At 42.7% G+C, this 14,985-nt stretch overlaps 1 protein-coding gene across 7 annotated transcripts in view; it reads left to right on the forward strand.

Moving 5' to 3' along the window:
* The first annotated feature begins 293 nt into the window (after positions 1-293).
* Positions 294-14,985, forward strand: part of bicd1a (bicaudal D homolog 1a) — a 44,096-nt gene continuing 29,404 nt past the window's right edge. For all 7 annotated transcript variants that reach the window (XM_033635714.2, XM_033635716.2, XM_033635718.2 and 4 more), the window contains exon 1: positions 294-854. In XM_033635714.2, coding sequence (XP_033491605.1) covers positions 639-854 — 216 coding nt within the window. In that variant the 5' untranslated portion in view covers positions 294-638. The remainder of the gene's footprint in view (positions 855-14,985) is intronic.

The raw sequence follows: 14,985 nt of genomic DNA on the forward strand, positions 1-14,985 counted from the left end.
TGGCTGGCAGCACTTGCCATATTGCATTATGCATGCATGGTTATATATTTACATGTCCCACTTTAAAAAGATAAAGCCCTACTAAATTTTCTTGACAAATGCGATTTATAATAAATACACTACAGTGGTTTCAGCCATAACTAGTGCATAACCACATATTGTGAAGTGTAAATACTGAGAGCATGCAGGACCATTTATCTTGAAGTGATGCAGGTTTCCTGCTATTGAAAACAAGGATGTGGATGCTATGTTTGGCAGCAGAGGACAGGGGGCGCCCTTGCACCCATGAATAAGCAGAAATGCTGCTCTGTGTTTTGCTGAGTGTCACACTGAAGACTCTGACCTGGTTTTAAATCGCAGGGCTCCATCTACCAGCCGATATGGACGTTTAATGACAATAACCTGCTGTTGGATGCTCGTGATGATGTTGCAGAGGAGAATATAAGTATTTGTGTATTAATTTAGTGTTTCCACTGCCTGCCTGCCTGCTGTGGCTCACTCAGGAGAGGGGGGCGGATATTCAGCATCTCTCAGCCTCCGCCCGCCTCTGTGGCTCTGTCCAAAGCGGTGGAGAGACAAGGGGGCAACCGCAGACCGACAGGGGGACAGCCAGAGACGGAGACAGAGAGAGAGGGGCGATGGCCGCGGATGGAGTATGCGGGGAATCGGTGTATCAGTACCGGGCCGAGGTGGAGCGGCTCACCCAGGAGCTGGCCGAGGCGAACCGGGAGAAGATCCGGGCTGCGGAGTGCGGTCTCGTCGTCCTGGAGGAGAACCAGGCGCTGAAGCAGAAGTATGCAGACCTGGAGATCGAGCAGGAGACTCTCAGGAAGGAGTTGGAGCAATTACAGGAGGTAAGAGGAGGAGGAGGAGGAGGAGGAGGATGCTGTTGCTTTTGGACACCGTGGTGAGGCAGGCGCACTGCGGGCAGGTGTGTGTGATCAGCAGCATCCTCTCAGCAGGAGTCCACCTAAGGCTGTTATCACTGATGGCTTGTTTGTTGTGTTTATACACACCCAGCCGGACTGGGGAGTGGGACCAGCAGGGGTCGGTATGTGGTCCCAAGCAAAAACAAAGATAGTTTAATATAATTTAAATTCAATATAGCTGAGGCACCAGTGCCTGTTCCCATAATGCTGCAGGGTTCCTCCTGTATGAATAAGTTATCATCTACAAAAAAAAGTGAATAATTGATGTTGTTTCTGTGCAGTGAATTTATAGGCAGCAGCACTGGACATTGCAATCTCAGGACTCTGCAGGAGCACAATAACACCCCACTCCACCTCCTACACCATTGTGTTTCATTGTTTCAGGATTCCTTCCCTGTGTGTGCATAGCAACAGTCATTACTTTCAGCCAACTCTGCTGGGACCCTTTGGTAGTGTGCCAAGATATTTTTTTTTCTTCTCAGAAATCCCTCAGTAATTGGATCTTCAGAGTTGTCCACTACAGTTTGTGCAGTGGCTGAGTTGTCCACTGATTTAAATGTCAAGATGAGGATTTCCAAGATACACGGACGTTGATACTAACTATGAGGGTGGAGGTTTTTAGATTAAACACACATTTACTCCTATGTTAACTGTAAGTCTGGGGTTGACAACTTTAAAAGTCCACATATCAAAGATTTAAAGTGGAGAAAAGTGCTGTGTGATCCAGTCTGAATAATGAATACTGGCTGTGTTTATACATTCAGTCATTAATGCATACATGTAAGGTGGATGCTGACAGGGCTCACAGCTCAAGGTCGCTTATGGAGATGCTACAGAGCCACAGGGCCAAGAGAAGGGGAGGAAGGCTATATTTTTGTGCATGTGTGTGTGTGTGTGTGTGTGTGTGTGAGTGAGTGAGAAAGAAGGAACATTGGCTCTCTGCTGCCAGGTTTCATCAACTTTTAATCTCATCATTATGTGTACAGTGTCATCTCTAATCATGTGAACACCAGACAGTTTTGCGTAAGATAAAAGTCGCTCAGGCACAAGAAAATGCTTGAGAAATAAAGCATACTGCATACAAACTGTTTGTTCTTCTAAGCAAGGGACTGAAAATGTATGATTTTCGAGTTATAAAAGCAAAATGAATTTAATCAAGAAAGAGAGCAGTCATTACCAGCCTAACAACATCATGACAGCTGGTATTGTTTTCACCTTGTTAGTCTGTGTGTGTGTCATTGTCGTGAAATATGGTCCAGGTGACACTCATCATAGTGGTTTTGAGTATTTGGCCAGGTGTTTTTGTCTCTCTGTCTGACTGGTTGTGGAAAGAATTTCACAACAGTGCAAGATGCACTCACAAAATATTCTAGGTGTGTAGTTGGAATCAAAATAAAGGTCAAGTTCAGGGCGTCAGTAGCATAGTGGATAGTGCCGGCGCCCCATGTACAGAGGCATTGCCTCACTGCAGCAGCCACGGGTTTGAATCCGGCTCGCGGCCCTTTGCTGCATGTCAGTCCCCACTCTCTCTCTGTCTCCCCCTTTCACTAACTGTCCTGTCATTAAAGGCAAAAAGCCCATAAAAAATAATCTTAATAAATAAATAAATAAATAAATAAAGGTCAAGTTCAAAAATGGGTGTGGTCCAAGCAAGGGCTTGGAAATAGGGGGATAGGAAGTAGGGAAGGGACAATCGCCGCTTCATGTAGTTTGATATATTCAGTGTCATACTTGCGATTTGCCATGTTGTCGAGCTAGTTCACTGTCACTCTTTAATAGCCGTCCGTTAGTCACTCACTCTAAAGCGGGAAATGTCACTTCAAAATAAAAGCTCTGTGCCAGAAATTGATTGTACTTCAAAATAAAGACAAATTCGCAAGTCAATTGCGGTCCATTCAGAATGGGTCTGTGACCCACTTTTGGGCCGGCACCCACCAGTTGGGAACCACTGTGCTAGACAGTGGTGGAAAGTAAGTAAAGTTTGAGATGCTTTACTTGTGTATCTCCATTTTATGGCACTATAGAGCATCACTGCACTACATTTTCAGTACATTTATCTGGCAGCCATTGTTGCCAGGTACTTTAAAAATTAGATCCACTGATAAAATTTATCTTCTGTCTGTCAGTGGACAGTTTTTGTCGCCGTGACAGTGTCACAACTTTGCAAGATGCAGTCATGAAACTTAACAGGTGAGTAGTTAATACCAATATGAAGGCCGAGTTTGAAGATGGATGTGGTCCAAGCAAGGGCGCTGTCTGACGGAGGAAGTATTTGCCCTCATTAAATCTTTTTTTACCTAAGTTAGTTAAGTCCTCGTCTTAAACTGTCAAGATTTTTATTGGCTCTACCTTACATGTGGCTAATAGGAAAATGAACAGCAGTAATATGAGAAATCTACATTTACTCCATAGCGTGACTTTTGAAAATTGTATCCAAAATCTTTGTATGACAAAATATGGGAAAAGATTCTTCCCATTGTAAGTCTGTAAGTCATGTCAGAGATGCAACATCAGACTCAACATCAGTGGGTGTTTCTAGCACAGCTGGCTCATTGTATATATTGCCAAATTAAAAAAACATAGCGTCACATGCTGAGCCTGTGTAGCTAACAGCACTCACCATGCTACATTATGTATGCATGGTTATATATTTACATCTCCCACTTTCTTCCTCGTGCCCTTTTGTTCCATCGTTTGACTAGTTGAGCACTTTGTTTTGACTTGCATGCAGAATCAGAATGATTTTTGTGCTGCTCGCAGCAGCATGTTGAAATAAAGAGACAGCCTGATACAGCCGGCAGCAGAGCACTGTCCAGCTGATATCTCACACTTATGGATTATTGGGTGATGTGGCAGATGATGAGGGAAAATATGATGAGGCAGAGAAGAGAAAGAAGCAGAGAGATAAAACATTTTGGCTGTGTAGTAGAGGGAACGGGGGGAGTATGATGAAGTATGATGTGTTGTAAAACTTTAATTGTCATAGCTCTGAAAATGTCAGCTGTAAGTCTGCCGTCACAGTGCTCTCTGTTGTGATCTGTCATCCGTTAACATCTGCACCCACTGTGTACGCTGCTTCCCCACCTGCCTGTCTGCCCGTCTGTCTGTCTGTCTCTCTGTCCTTGCTCTCGCCTCAGAGAGGGAACATTTTCCGGGGGTGATATTACTTCCACAGAAAAACACGTCCTGCTTCCTATCTGTCTGTCGCACTTTTATGAATATGAAGCCGAATGGCCGAGTGCAAACCTGCCACTACAATAACATCACGTCTTGTCCCGCCATACTCGGGAGAGGTGCATTATAAAGACGCATGGAAACTGCAGATGGAAATTGAAATTGCTTCTGGGACTGAGTGGCCCAAGTATCTCTGAATAAATGTTGGTTATTCTTATGAAAGACCAAAAATCCATCACACGGTCTCACCAACCTTTTTATACTTTTATTTGAGAATAGATTATATCGTCTGTTTCATCCAGTCACTGTTGGTTTTTCAAAAATATTCAAAGAGTGTCCCACCAAATATTAAGTTATACTCAATATATATAGGTATATACAACAGACTGCTGCATGTATATTTCATTGACTTGTTTATGCCACTGTGTGTGCAGGTGTGTGTGCAAGCTGGCCACATTTGCATGCATGTTCCTGCTGTGTTTGCATATGTTCTGTGGTGACACATACATTCTGCGTGTACTGGTTGTTTGCCCTCAGTCCAAGTCCCAGCTGGTGCAGAACAACTGACTGGATCAACATTGCTTTTACTACACTCATGGACACACACACACACACACACACACACACACACACATATATGTGGCTGTATTTAATATTAGCCACAATGACAGGCAACACAAGGCAGTGATGAGTGGAACAAACAGGCCAACATCCTCCGGTGGGAATCTGGGCTGTGACTGATGAAAAATGTAATTATTGTTTCTTATAATTATTATTTTCTCCTCTGATAATTTCCCAGAACCTTGGGGGATATTTTCCATTAAGCTACTAGTTTGAGGGTGGCACAGTGGTGCACTGCTGCGTCACACCCTAGCTTGGGTCTGGAGTTTGCATGTTCTCCCCATGTCTGTGTGGGATTTCTCCGGGTTCTCTGGCTTCCTCCCAGAGTCCAAAAACATGCATGCTAGGTTAATTTTTGCCTCTAAATTGCCTGTACGTGTTAAGGGTTTCGCTGGTTGTCTGATGTCTTGCCTTTGCTCAGTGTTCCTTGGGATGGGCTCCAGCCCTCCCACAACCTTGAATAGGATGAGCAGTTAGAGATAATGGATTATATTGTTTGACCAGCAGGCCATAACCGAAAGAGGTTACCCCCTGCAAGTTGTCCTACTTGAATTTCTGACATTCTCGCTTGAAAAATGACCTCAGAAATGTGGATTCATTGATAAAATAGTTGCAGAATAATTTTCTAAGAGCTCCTCATTTCATGGAAGATGAGAAAAAAAATGCAAACTAAATTGCCTTGACATGAGGTGGTTTCCTGCTGATCTCTGCAAGTAAAGTTAAAGCTGGTGCTCTTCACCAGAGTTATTATTTGCACAGCACATCCTTCAGGAGAATCTGCATGCATATCTTTGCTGTCTGCAGGGCCCCAGCAGAAATTGGATGCTAACAACGTGTTTTGGTTTTGAAAGCAGAAGAGTTTTCTGGCTCTGTGGTGTCCTCTCCCCTCCTATATATATTTTCCCTTCACCCTGCTCTTTGACTCAGCCTCCCTCCCCATCACTCCCTCTCTCTCTCTCTCTCTCTCCGCCTGCAGGCTCCATCACTCTGTCGTTTCTTGTATCCCTGTGTGTGAATGTACTGTATGTCTCTGGATAGCTGCCTAAGCAGTGACGGAGACACCATTACCCTGTGGTTCTGGCTTGTTAGTGCTGTCTCCGGGCAGATCATCCTGAGATAGGACACACAGTAAGAGGCGGAAGGAGGAGGATGCCGCCACTGCAGAGCGGGAAGAGCAGCGTGTTCATATGGCTTACAGTGACGTTTCATCACAATGTCAAGACTTGAAATTATCTGTGGATTGAGAGCAATGGTAGAGCAGCCATTGTATTACAGGATTATTTCTTTTGTTCAATTAAATCATTAGATTATTTTCTGAAAATGAACCCGCACTCACTAATTAGTTAGTCTCTAATAGTCTCTAATCTCTTGGTCTCTCTAATTAATAAGTCTATTGAGTCTCCCATACAAAGGAACAAATCTCATAGGTCTACAGGAACGTGAAAAAGAAGTTAGTCATTTTCAGCTCCTGTCGTAACTCATCCACTCAGCCCTTTCAGTCTGCAGAAGGATTGACATTTGTGATAGGTCGAGAACAGGCAGTTCACAGGTCAGTTCTGTTCACAGGGCTCCAGGCTAAAATATGCCAAAAGAGATTTTCATCAAGTTCCGCGCATGGTAATTTGAAATACCTGAAAAGAAAGATTCAGTCATGATTCATCAGGTCAGCATGAAATCTTCAGCTTCTAGATGGTGTTTGAGGTCCCTTGCAGCTGTGTAGTCAGCCCTCTCTTTTACACTATTCTTGGTAGAGTCTGCACGCATTCAGCATTCATGACTCACAGGGTTTGTTACCAGAAATTGCTGTAGATAGCCATTGCGGGAAACATGGTGTGCTGTGACTTTTCTGATTGTCACAATAGTCACGAAAACTCCCAACTTTGATTAATTTCCACGTACACAACATGGGGAATTGTTGCAGTGCTGGAACTCATCCTTCTTTGGACCCATATTACTTAATCATACTTTCTCACTTTAACATAGAAGAATTATCAAAACCTGACCCAGGTCATGAGACTTGGATCTTTATTTGGGCCGAATTGGCTTTTTGATAGCTAGCACGTTTTTTTGTTTGTTTGTTTGTTTGTTTGTTTGTTTTTACAAAATTTCAGTTAGCATTTTATGCCTTTTGTGTGAATTATGTGTCCCATGAACCTCTGTGATACAGCTAGTTGTATTAATAGTCTGCTTGCACTGTTGATATTAGCACTCATACCCCACCCTGAAATAGAAGTAGGGCTATCATTGCCAAAAAAACGCTATCATCCATAGTGCTTCAGGTACTTTGGATGTATTTTAGTATAACATCCAGCATTATTATTTTCCTCAGTTTAGTGCTTTAATATCAATGTGCGCATTTTGTTATGCTCTGCTTATGCTCAATCACTTGACAGTGACAGGAAATAATCCCTCAAACTGAGTTGTTTTACAGACGTTGTTGTATTTTGTGTCGATGTCTTTATTTTGAAGGAAGAGTTTGCATTTTTGGAAAATCGTTTATACACAGTCTTGCTGAAAGTGAAGGGCTGTCCAAACCAAGAACAACAACCATAACAATAACTATAACGATCTGAGCATCCATGCTGATGAACAATAATGTTCTGTAAATGATGGTGCCAAAGAGGCGCCAAGCAGACGCTGCTTGCTCCAGCTGTGCAGGAAGCTTAGCATCTCTATTAATAATAGTAACGAAACACTAAGGCCTACCACTGTTTGTGAGAGTGAGCCTGATTGTCAGGTGTCCCTCTTGAACTGTTTGCATTATCTCTTTTTTCTGTGATTTTGATTGGCTGTTAGTGTTTCTTTCTGTCATCAAAGTGCCGTAAAAGCAATCCCAACAATATGATTCGCCACTGTCATTATCATTATAGTCTACCTGTTAGAACAATTTTTATGAGGATATATTTGTAGTTATTGTTATAGGTATTGTTCTTCTAGTCGATGGCCCTTTAGAAGATTAATTCCACTCTCGATTTGAAGCCAGCAGCTGGTTACCTTAGCTTATTTTAGCTTAGCCAGTCATACTTTAGCCTAGCTTATTTTATCTTAGCTTAGCTTAGCTCAGGATGAAGTCTATTTCCCAGCCAGAAGTAGTGACTTCCTGGAGTAACTTATACAACAAACTAGGTTTTGGTACATTTAAAGTACCCTTAGTTAGGCTAGCTGTTTGTCCCTGCTTCCAATTCAGCCCTTTTTCATTCCCAGAGTGTCAAATATTGATGCTTTAGCTGTGCCCCTCTGTGTGTAATATTGACACCAAAGGCAAAGTTTGGTGTCTTCTTGAGACGCACCTGGCTTCCAGTTTACTCTGATCACTTACGTATCTACATCCCATGTGAAACCAAAGGTCGATGTTGTATTAACGTATAGTTATGCAGTCTACGTACCATGAAGTATGTATGTCACGTTTCGTTACGTAACAAACTTATTTTAAGCCAAACATGATCTTTTTTCTAGACATAACCAAGTAGTTTTGTTGCCTAAACCTAACCAAAACCGTTTCACAACATTAACCACATATTACAATGTGTTTCAGGTGTGTCTCACATACTAGCTAGTAGGGCTGTCAACGAATATTCTAAATTCGAATTTGAAAAAAAAAATGGACCTTCGAATTGAAAATTGATATTCGATTGTGGAGAAAAAAAAACACCACCGTAGCTGTCCTCTTTGCGAGTGGGCGTTGGCATCAGACGCGCATTTCTCCAGCCTGGTCGACAAGCGGTTCTGCTCCCAGCTGTTGTCTCCGTCACCCGGCTTGACACATTCGCTCGCGGCTCGCGCAGAAAATAGACCAGATGCCGAAACGATCGCTGCAGGGCGCGAGCCGGTCACGGTCTGGTGCTTCGAGGCTATTCGCAGCGCTTCTGCGGGCGGTGTGGCCACGGGTCAGAGAGGGGGGGCGAGCGAGAGGTCCGCGGTCGTTTATAACGTAATGTTATAGATAATTGTTTTATGTGTTTTAATGTGTAGGTATGTAAATGTTTTCAAAGACGTTTACGTTGAAATAAAAATACCTACAAGTAGTTACGTTTCCTTGTATTAAGACATATACAAGTATGTTTCCTTGTATAAGTTTGCCCTCTTGTGGACATAATGCGGAAAAAAAAATATTCGAATGGTTATTTTTAGAAGGAATATTCGAACGTCATTTTTGAGCAATTTTGACAGTCCTACTAGCTAGATATGCTAAGGGTGCCCTGTGCATCACTGTGAGACGCTGAGGGGCATGACAAAGCGTATGTATTTGATGACCTGAGAATGAAAGCAAGTTGTCCAGCATTAATGCTAAGCTAGGCTAACCCCTGCTGCCTCTGGCTTCATGTTTACAGTGGTATCGATCTTTTCATATGACTCTTAAAAGCATATACCCAAAAGGTCCTTAGCCAGGGCAATATTTCAAGATGATGTCAACAACACAAACATAATATAACGGTTATTTTTACAAAGTTAGAACCAGGTAACAATGCAATTGTTTGCTTTCTGAAAGCCTGGTCTGGTCCTGGTGCACAGGCAAATTGTCATTGTGCAAAGTGTGTTATAGAAGTGCATTATTCCCAAGGGTCAGCTGTCAAATTCACAAATAGTAACAACACACTTTGACTATCCTGCTGATGATTGATTTGCTGTCAGCCCAGTCCCTCTGGGATTTTCTTCACGGTAACTATCTGCATGAGTCAAGTTGATATCATGTGACTGCTCGGCCATCAGGCACCAGTGAGGTTGTTAAACTGTTGATTGACTTGACCGCCTTCAGTGTGAATTATGAAACTGAGTGAAGGACCTGCCAAGGTCACACTGGTTGTCAAACCTTCTGCGTCTCATACAGCAAGAAACAGCACAACTAGAATATATTTGAAATGAGGAGTTACATTTCCAGAGATGTTTAGCATATTCTCCTCAATAACTCAACAGCTGCATCACTGCTGAAGCAGACATGACTCTGAAAGAGCACAGTTAACGTTCAGCATTAAGCAGGACCCATCTGGCTTTTTTTTTTTCTTTTAAGGTGGTGAATCAACATTGAATAAAAGGTTTAGCAAAACCTGAATACTTCTTAACATTTATTAACTTTTTAAAAACTGCTCAGTACACCCTGGTGTGTTCGACTGGGCCTCCAATTCAGGGACAACAATTCGCAAAAGAGAGCAGCTGTGGTTGTAAATCAATCTGTCCTGGGTGAAGAGAAAGGATACATTACAGGGCTCTCTCCCCTCTCCTCCTCCATCTCCTGCTAGCTCCTCTTATACATCGGCTTGGGTTCGAGGGGGTGCAGTAAACATGGATGGAGGGAGTGAATCAATATCTTATGAGCTGGTGTTGCTCCTTTCTTTTAGTTCTGTGCTTTACACCATCCCCCTCCTCATCTCCTGTAGCGTTGCCCCCTCCTCATCCTCCCCTATGATCCCTCCCCGGAGTGAAGTGGGAATTATGCATCGATTTCTGCTCTGTGCAGTAAAAATACGTACTGTAGTGTGTGGAAATCAGTTCATGTTGGTGAAACACATCTGACAAATTCAGTGTAATTTCCTTCAAAGTGGATCATACAGAACAGCTGTTGAATCGGTCACTTACAAAGCTTTTATTAGGGATGAAGCTGTGTTTGGCAGCGCGTGGTGTCTGCTGGGTGGCAGTCAGCCAGGGAAATGAAGCCAAATCAGGTTTAGCAACACTTAAGTAATTTAAGAAATGTTCAGCCCACTCAAGAACGCTGTCTTTTAAAGTCATTGTGGTTATCTGAAGTAAAGCTACTAATAGTATTGTTCCTTCAGTTTGAATGACGTTGGTGTTTGGAGAGAGAAACAATGCTCTGCAGGTGTGGTGGTGCTGACCTTTGACCTCAGCAACAGGCTCAGGGATGCAGTTGAGCATATAGATAAGGACCTGTCTGCCCTTGTGTTTGGCCCCTGGTGTTTTATACAGGGTGGTTGATATGTGTGTTTTGTCAGGACCTGAAGGGAAGGTCATTTGTCTTTGTAGTTGAGTCGCACATCAGGGTCACTTTTCCTGCATGTGTGTATGGCTTTTCCTTTTGTTGTTTTCTCTCATGTGTCTGTATGTGTAGCAGGAGAGGTGGGGGTGTCTGACTGCGGATGTTGTGATTGAGACTAAAGAGGGAGGGGCAGCGGGATAGACTGGTGGTGAGTGACTCCAGCCCATCAGTCGCGTCTCTTTGTTGTTTCAGCTTTTTATGGTGGTGTCGACTTGATGCAGAAAAGAGGAAGAGAGACAGTGGGAGCTGGTAGCTGTGTTTAATCAACAGAACTCAAAAAGACCACATGATTTCAAGCAGTTATTTAATTCAGACTGTTATTCTTTTCTAAAATCTCACGATCCTCGGAGAACAGTATTTAATGAAGCCGTTCTCTCTGCAGAGACACTTCGGGCCCGCCCTGCCCCGCATAGATTATGTTTTTCAGAAAGCTCCTTTTTGCTGCAGTGAAATACAGTAGTTGGGAAGAGGGAAGAAGGAACAGGACTCCCCTGCCTGCAGGCTGCTGTATTGATTAGTCGTCTACTTTAGCTGTGTGTGCTGCAAACTCTGAAAGCATAGCAAAAAAGCAGCCCGTCCTCTCACAAGGAAAACTTTTGCTTTTGCAGCTCAAAGGTCTTCCTTGTGTGAATTTTAAGAACTGTGGTTGTGCCATATGCTGCCTTTATTTATTGCTCTAGTTTACACTTTTTTTTTTTTTTTTTTTTACAAATCAGTACCTAAAAGCATCACTGACTCCAGTTATTCTGGCTTTTTGTGTCTAGACAGAGCAATTTAAAATCATCTCCGGTCTTCTTTCATGCTTATCAGCTCTGCATGCCGGAGAAAGAGAAGCCTCCCATCTAAACGACCAGAGGCCATTATATCCAGCGGCAATGTAGAGCAAGGGCGAGCATGATCCTCTGAAGTTCCTGCCTGTCACCCACATCACAATTACAGTGCACATACTCACTGGCATGCATGAGCACATGCACACCCAAACATGCACTTAAAATGGGTGTGTGACGGAGAATCAGGGTCAGGGTATATGTCTCTGTCACTTGAACGCTGTTAGGGGATGTATAGGGTTAGACAGGTATTAAGTCATTGCCCAGTTAACCCATTTAATTAACCCTATCCTCCATCACAAGAGAGCTGACATTAAGTGAGGTCATGATACTGAAAGAACTAAGAGGACAAAGGTATATATAGCCTGGATGTTGTTGTGGGTCTACCTTTAGAAGACTTGGAAAATGCAGACAAAAGAACGTAACAGGCCTGAATGTGACCAAGGTGGCTGTTGTTTTTGTTGTATGATCTGCAGAGCGGTTATTTTCACCATCACTTAATCTGTCAGTTATTTCATTTATTTATCAATAATTGATTAGTCTATAAATGTTGGCCATTTTGGTGGCATGGCTCTAGGGATGGCGGCATTGGTCTGTGAGTCTGTTGGTTGGTTGTTACACCACTTTGATACAGATGAAAATACCCATTTCACCAACTAATAGGGGCAGGGGAAAAAATGATACAGCATAGTATAGTGATATTTTGCATGGCTATATTGTATCGATACATGGACGCCAATTATCGATCTTTCATCATATAAATCGGTAATTTTTGGAAATGTACGTATTGCATATAGGCATTTTATTTTCATATGATCTGTTTAGTTCAGTGTTCAAACAGTGACACAATAGGAGAAACAATATTTTCACTTATGTACTTTGTGCATTGTCAGTAACTCAGGGTACTAAATCCCTCATGTTTCAGGTACTGTGTGAGCTAGTTGTACTTACTGCAGGTTACAATGCTTTCAGTGTGTTGTTCAGGGAAAAGAGAATAATGGTTACTTTGAGACATTTACAGTTGTGTCAGTTGCAAGAAACTTGATGCTTTTTTTATGATTTCAATTGCAGTCTGTAACACCACATTTTTTTCCCAATATTTTTTCACTGAAAAAGATTTGTATAAATTTTAACAATAAAATGCAAAGGTTGTTTTGAATCAAATGGTTTTGACTCAATTTGTCCTCTGGATGATCAATATCATCTGATGCACATATACTGCAACTTGTGTTATCATCTCAATTTTTCATTTTTAAGTTAACTATGTAGAATATCACGATATATCGTGATATCATGATATCAAGATATATCGTGATACTATTGTATCGTGACCCTAGTATCATGATACGTATCATATTATGAGGTCCTTGCCAATACTCACCCCTAGTTTAATACAAATTTTGTTACTGGAATAATAAAATCAATTGCTTTTTCAGTCCACTAGACAGCACTGATTTTTTTTTCCTGGTGAGGTGTGAGCACTCCGTTCCACTAATGTCACTGCAAGGTTAATTCTTTGAGTAAAATATATTTTCATCTACAAAATCAACAAGCAACAAATTTTGTTGACGTTAATGATTCTCAGAGGAAGAATCCTATTGTAATTTATGATTCCCTGATGTGTCTGTCATTTATCCATTCCATTTCCGCATGATGAATGCAGGCTGCCAGACGTCAGGGCCGATCAAGAGCTACTGCTAGCAAGTGCCATTGAAAGAATGAAAACAGATGAACGGGGAGGCATACACACGTAAACAAGACACATACATAAAGGAGGTAGAAGGTTATTGAACCCCAGTGTCCTGCGTCTAAGCAAAGAGTTGGAGTGGGTAGAGTTAGTCAGTGGGTTTTTTTGAAGGGTGGGCTTCAAAGCCGATGATGAACTCAAGCTGTGTTGTTTCAGAGGGTATCCAGCTATAAAGGCTATAAGACACCTCTTTGAACCAGCACTCGACTTTCCATGTGTAGGCAGCAGTAGGCTGTCAGCCAATCATTGGGCCTTTACGTCTTGGAACCCACTTTTTTGATGCGAAAGTGGGTGTGGCTTCGTCTACAGTAGGTTAAAAAAATGATAGATGCTTCCTTGACTCTTGCACTACCTTGATAACCTTAGACATCTTTGTCCAACAGACAAAAGCAGAGAGAAGAGAGCATAGTAAAGACTAATGTGCTTGATGAAGCGCCACCAATGACATCACCGAATTAGTAGCCTGCACAAGGATTCCCACAGGTCTGCGGGCCGGGGCATGGAGGCTCTCCTGTGGCTGCACAAAAGCACTGAGTCACCCAGAGGCCCCATGTGTCAATACCAAGAGGGTCACTGTGTGCAGACGAGCCTGTCCATTGTAGTCCGTGTTTGTCTGGCTTGGCTGCGTCCTCTTTATCAGCAGAGACCCACACCAGAGAGAGGAGACAATGTTATCAGTTGAATCTGTCTCCTGTCGTTCTCTCTGTCTCTCTCTCCTGTGTGCATTTGGCTGCCTCTCTGGGCGCGTCTGCTGGCACCAACACCGAATACCAATCAGCCTGCGAGCTTTCAAACACCTCCATCTTTTTCTATTTCTCAATGACATCGACATTCTCTCAGCACACTCATCCAAGCTCGCTCTCTATCATCATGATTTTTTTCTTTAATCTTTGGCTCCTTCTCTTGTGAAATACTTTTACCACTTAGTCAAGCAAAGGGATGAACGACTGAAGGGAGGGCGGTGTGTAGCAAAGAGGAGACTGAGTGGGTTGATTTCCGCACTCCCTACATTACTGCCTCTTCACCCCAGGCAAGTCTCTGAACACTTGACTGAGTGAGGAGACACAGTGCTTAGTTAAAGCTCATAATGGAAATGGTCTGTTATCATTTAGAGGGATTATGATGGAGAGGAAGACCACTTAAAGGACTTTGGACAAGGATGGATAAAAATATTCGGCTAAAAACATTTGCCCTTTGAGAGATTAGGAGCAGAAATTCAAGAACAGAGGAATTTAGTGATAAAGTAATGTAGGCCATTTGCACCGTTATGTTAGACCATTGGGATCATGATGACTAAAATCTTTGAGTCTCGCTTATTTGTTCTGTTAATTAAGTGTCCATGAATTTGTTAGCCTCAGTGAATCGCTGTGTTTATCAGGCTGTACCCTGAGAGGGAGGATTATGTCTGGGACACAGCTTCACCATATTGCAGCAGCACATTTACTCAACCACATAGTCCCACACCTGCACACACAAACATATCTCTGCACCATCAGACACATAAAGTACCCAATGTGTGCTGCAGTGTCCTTAGATTGTTATATGGCTGCAGCAAACCTGCCATGAGTTAGGGTGAAAGGCTATAACAGCGAGGGTGCAGCGACATTAAATGTTAGAGAATGTGTGGCTGAGAGTGTAAAGTGGTATTTCTTGGAGTTCAGCTGGGCTTTGGAACCTGTTATACCTTTTTAGCTC

Source organism: Epinephelus lanceolatus, chromosome 5 (genome assembly GCF_041903045.1).
Source record: "Epinephelus lanceolatus isolate andai-2023 chromosome 5, ASM4190304v1, whole genome shotgun sequence".
Taxonomy (NCBI): Eukaryota; Metazoa; Chordata; class Actinopteri; order Perciformes; family Serranidae; genus Epinephelus; species Epinephelus lanceolatus.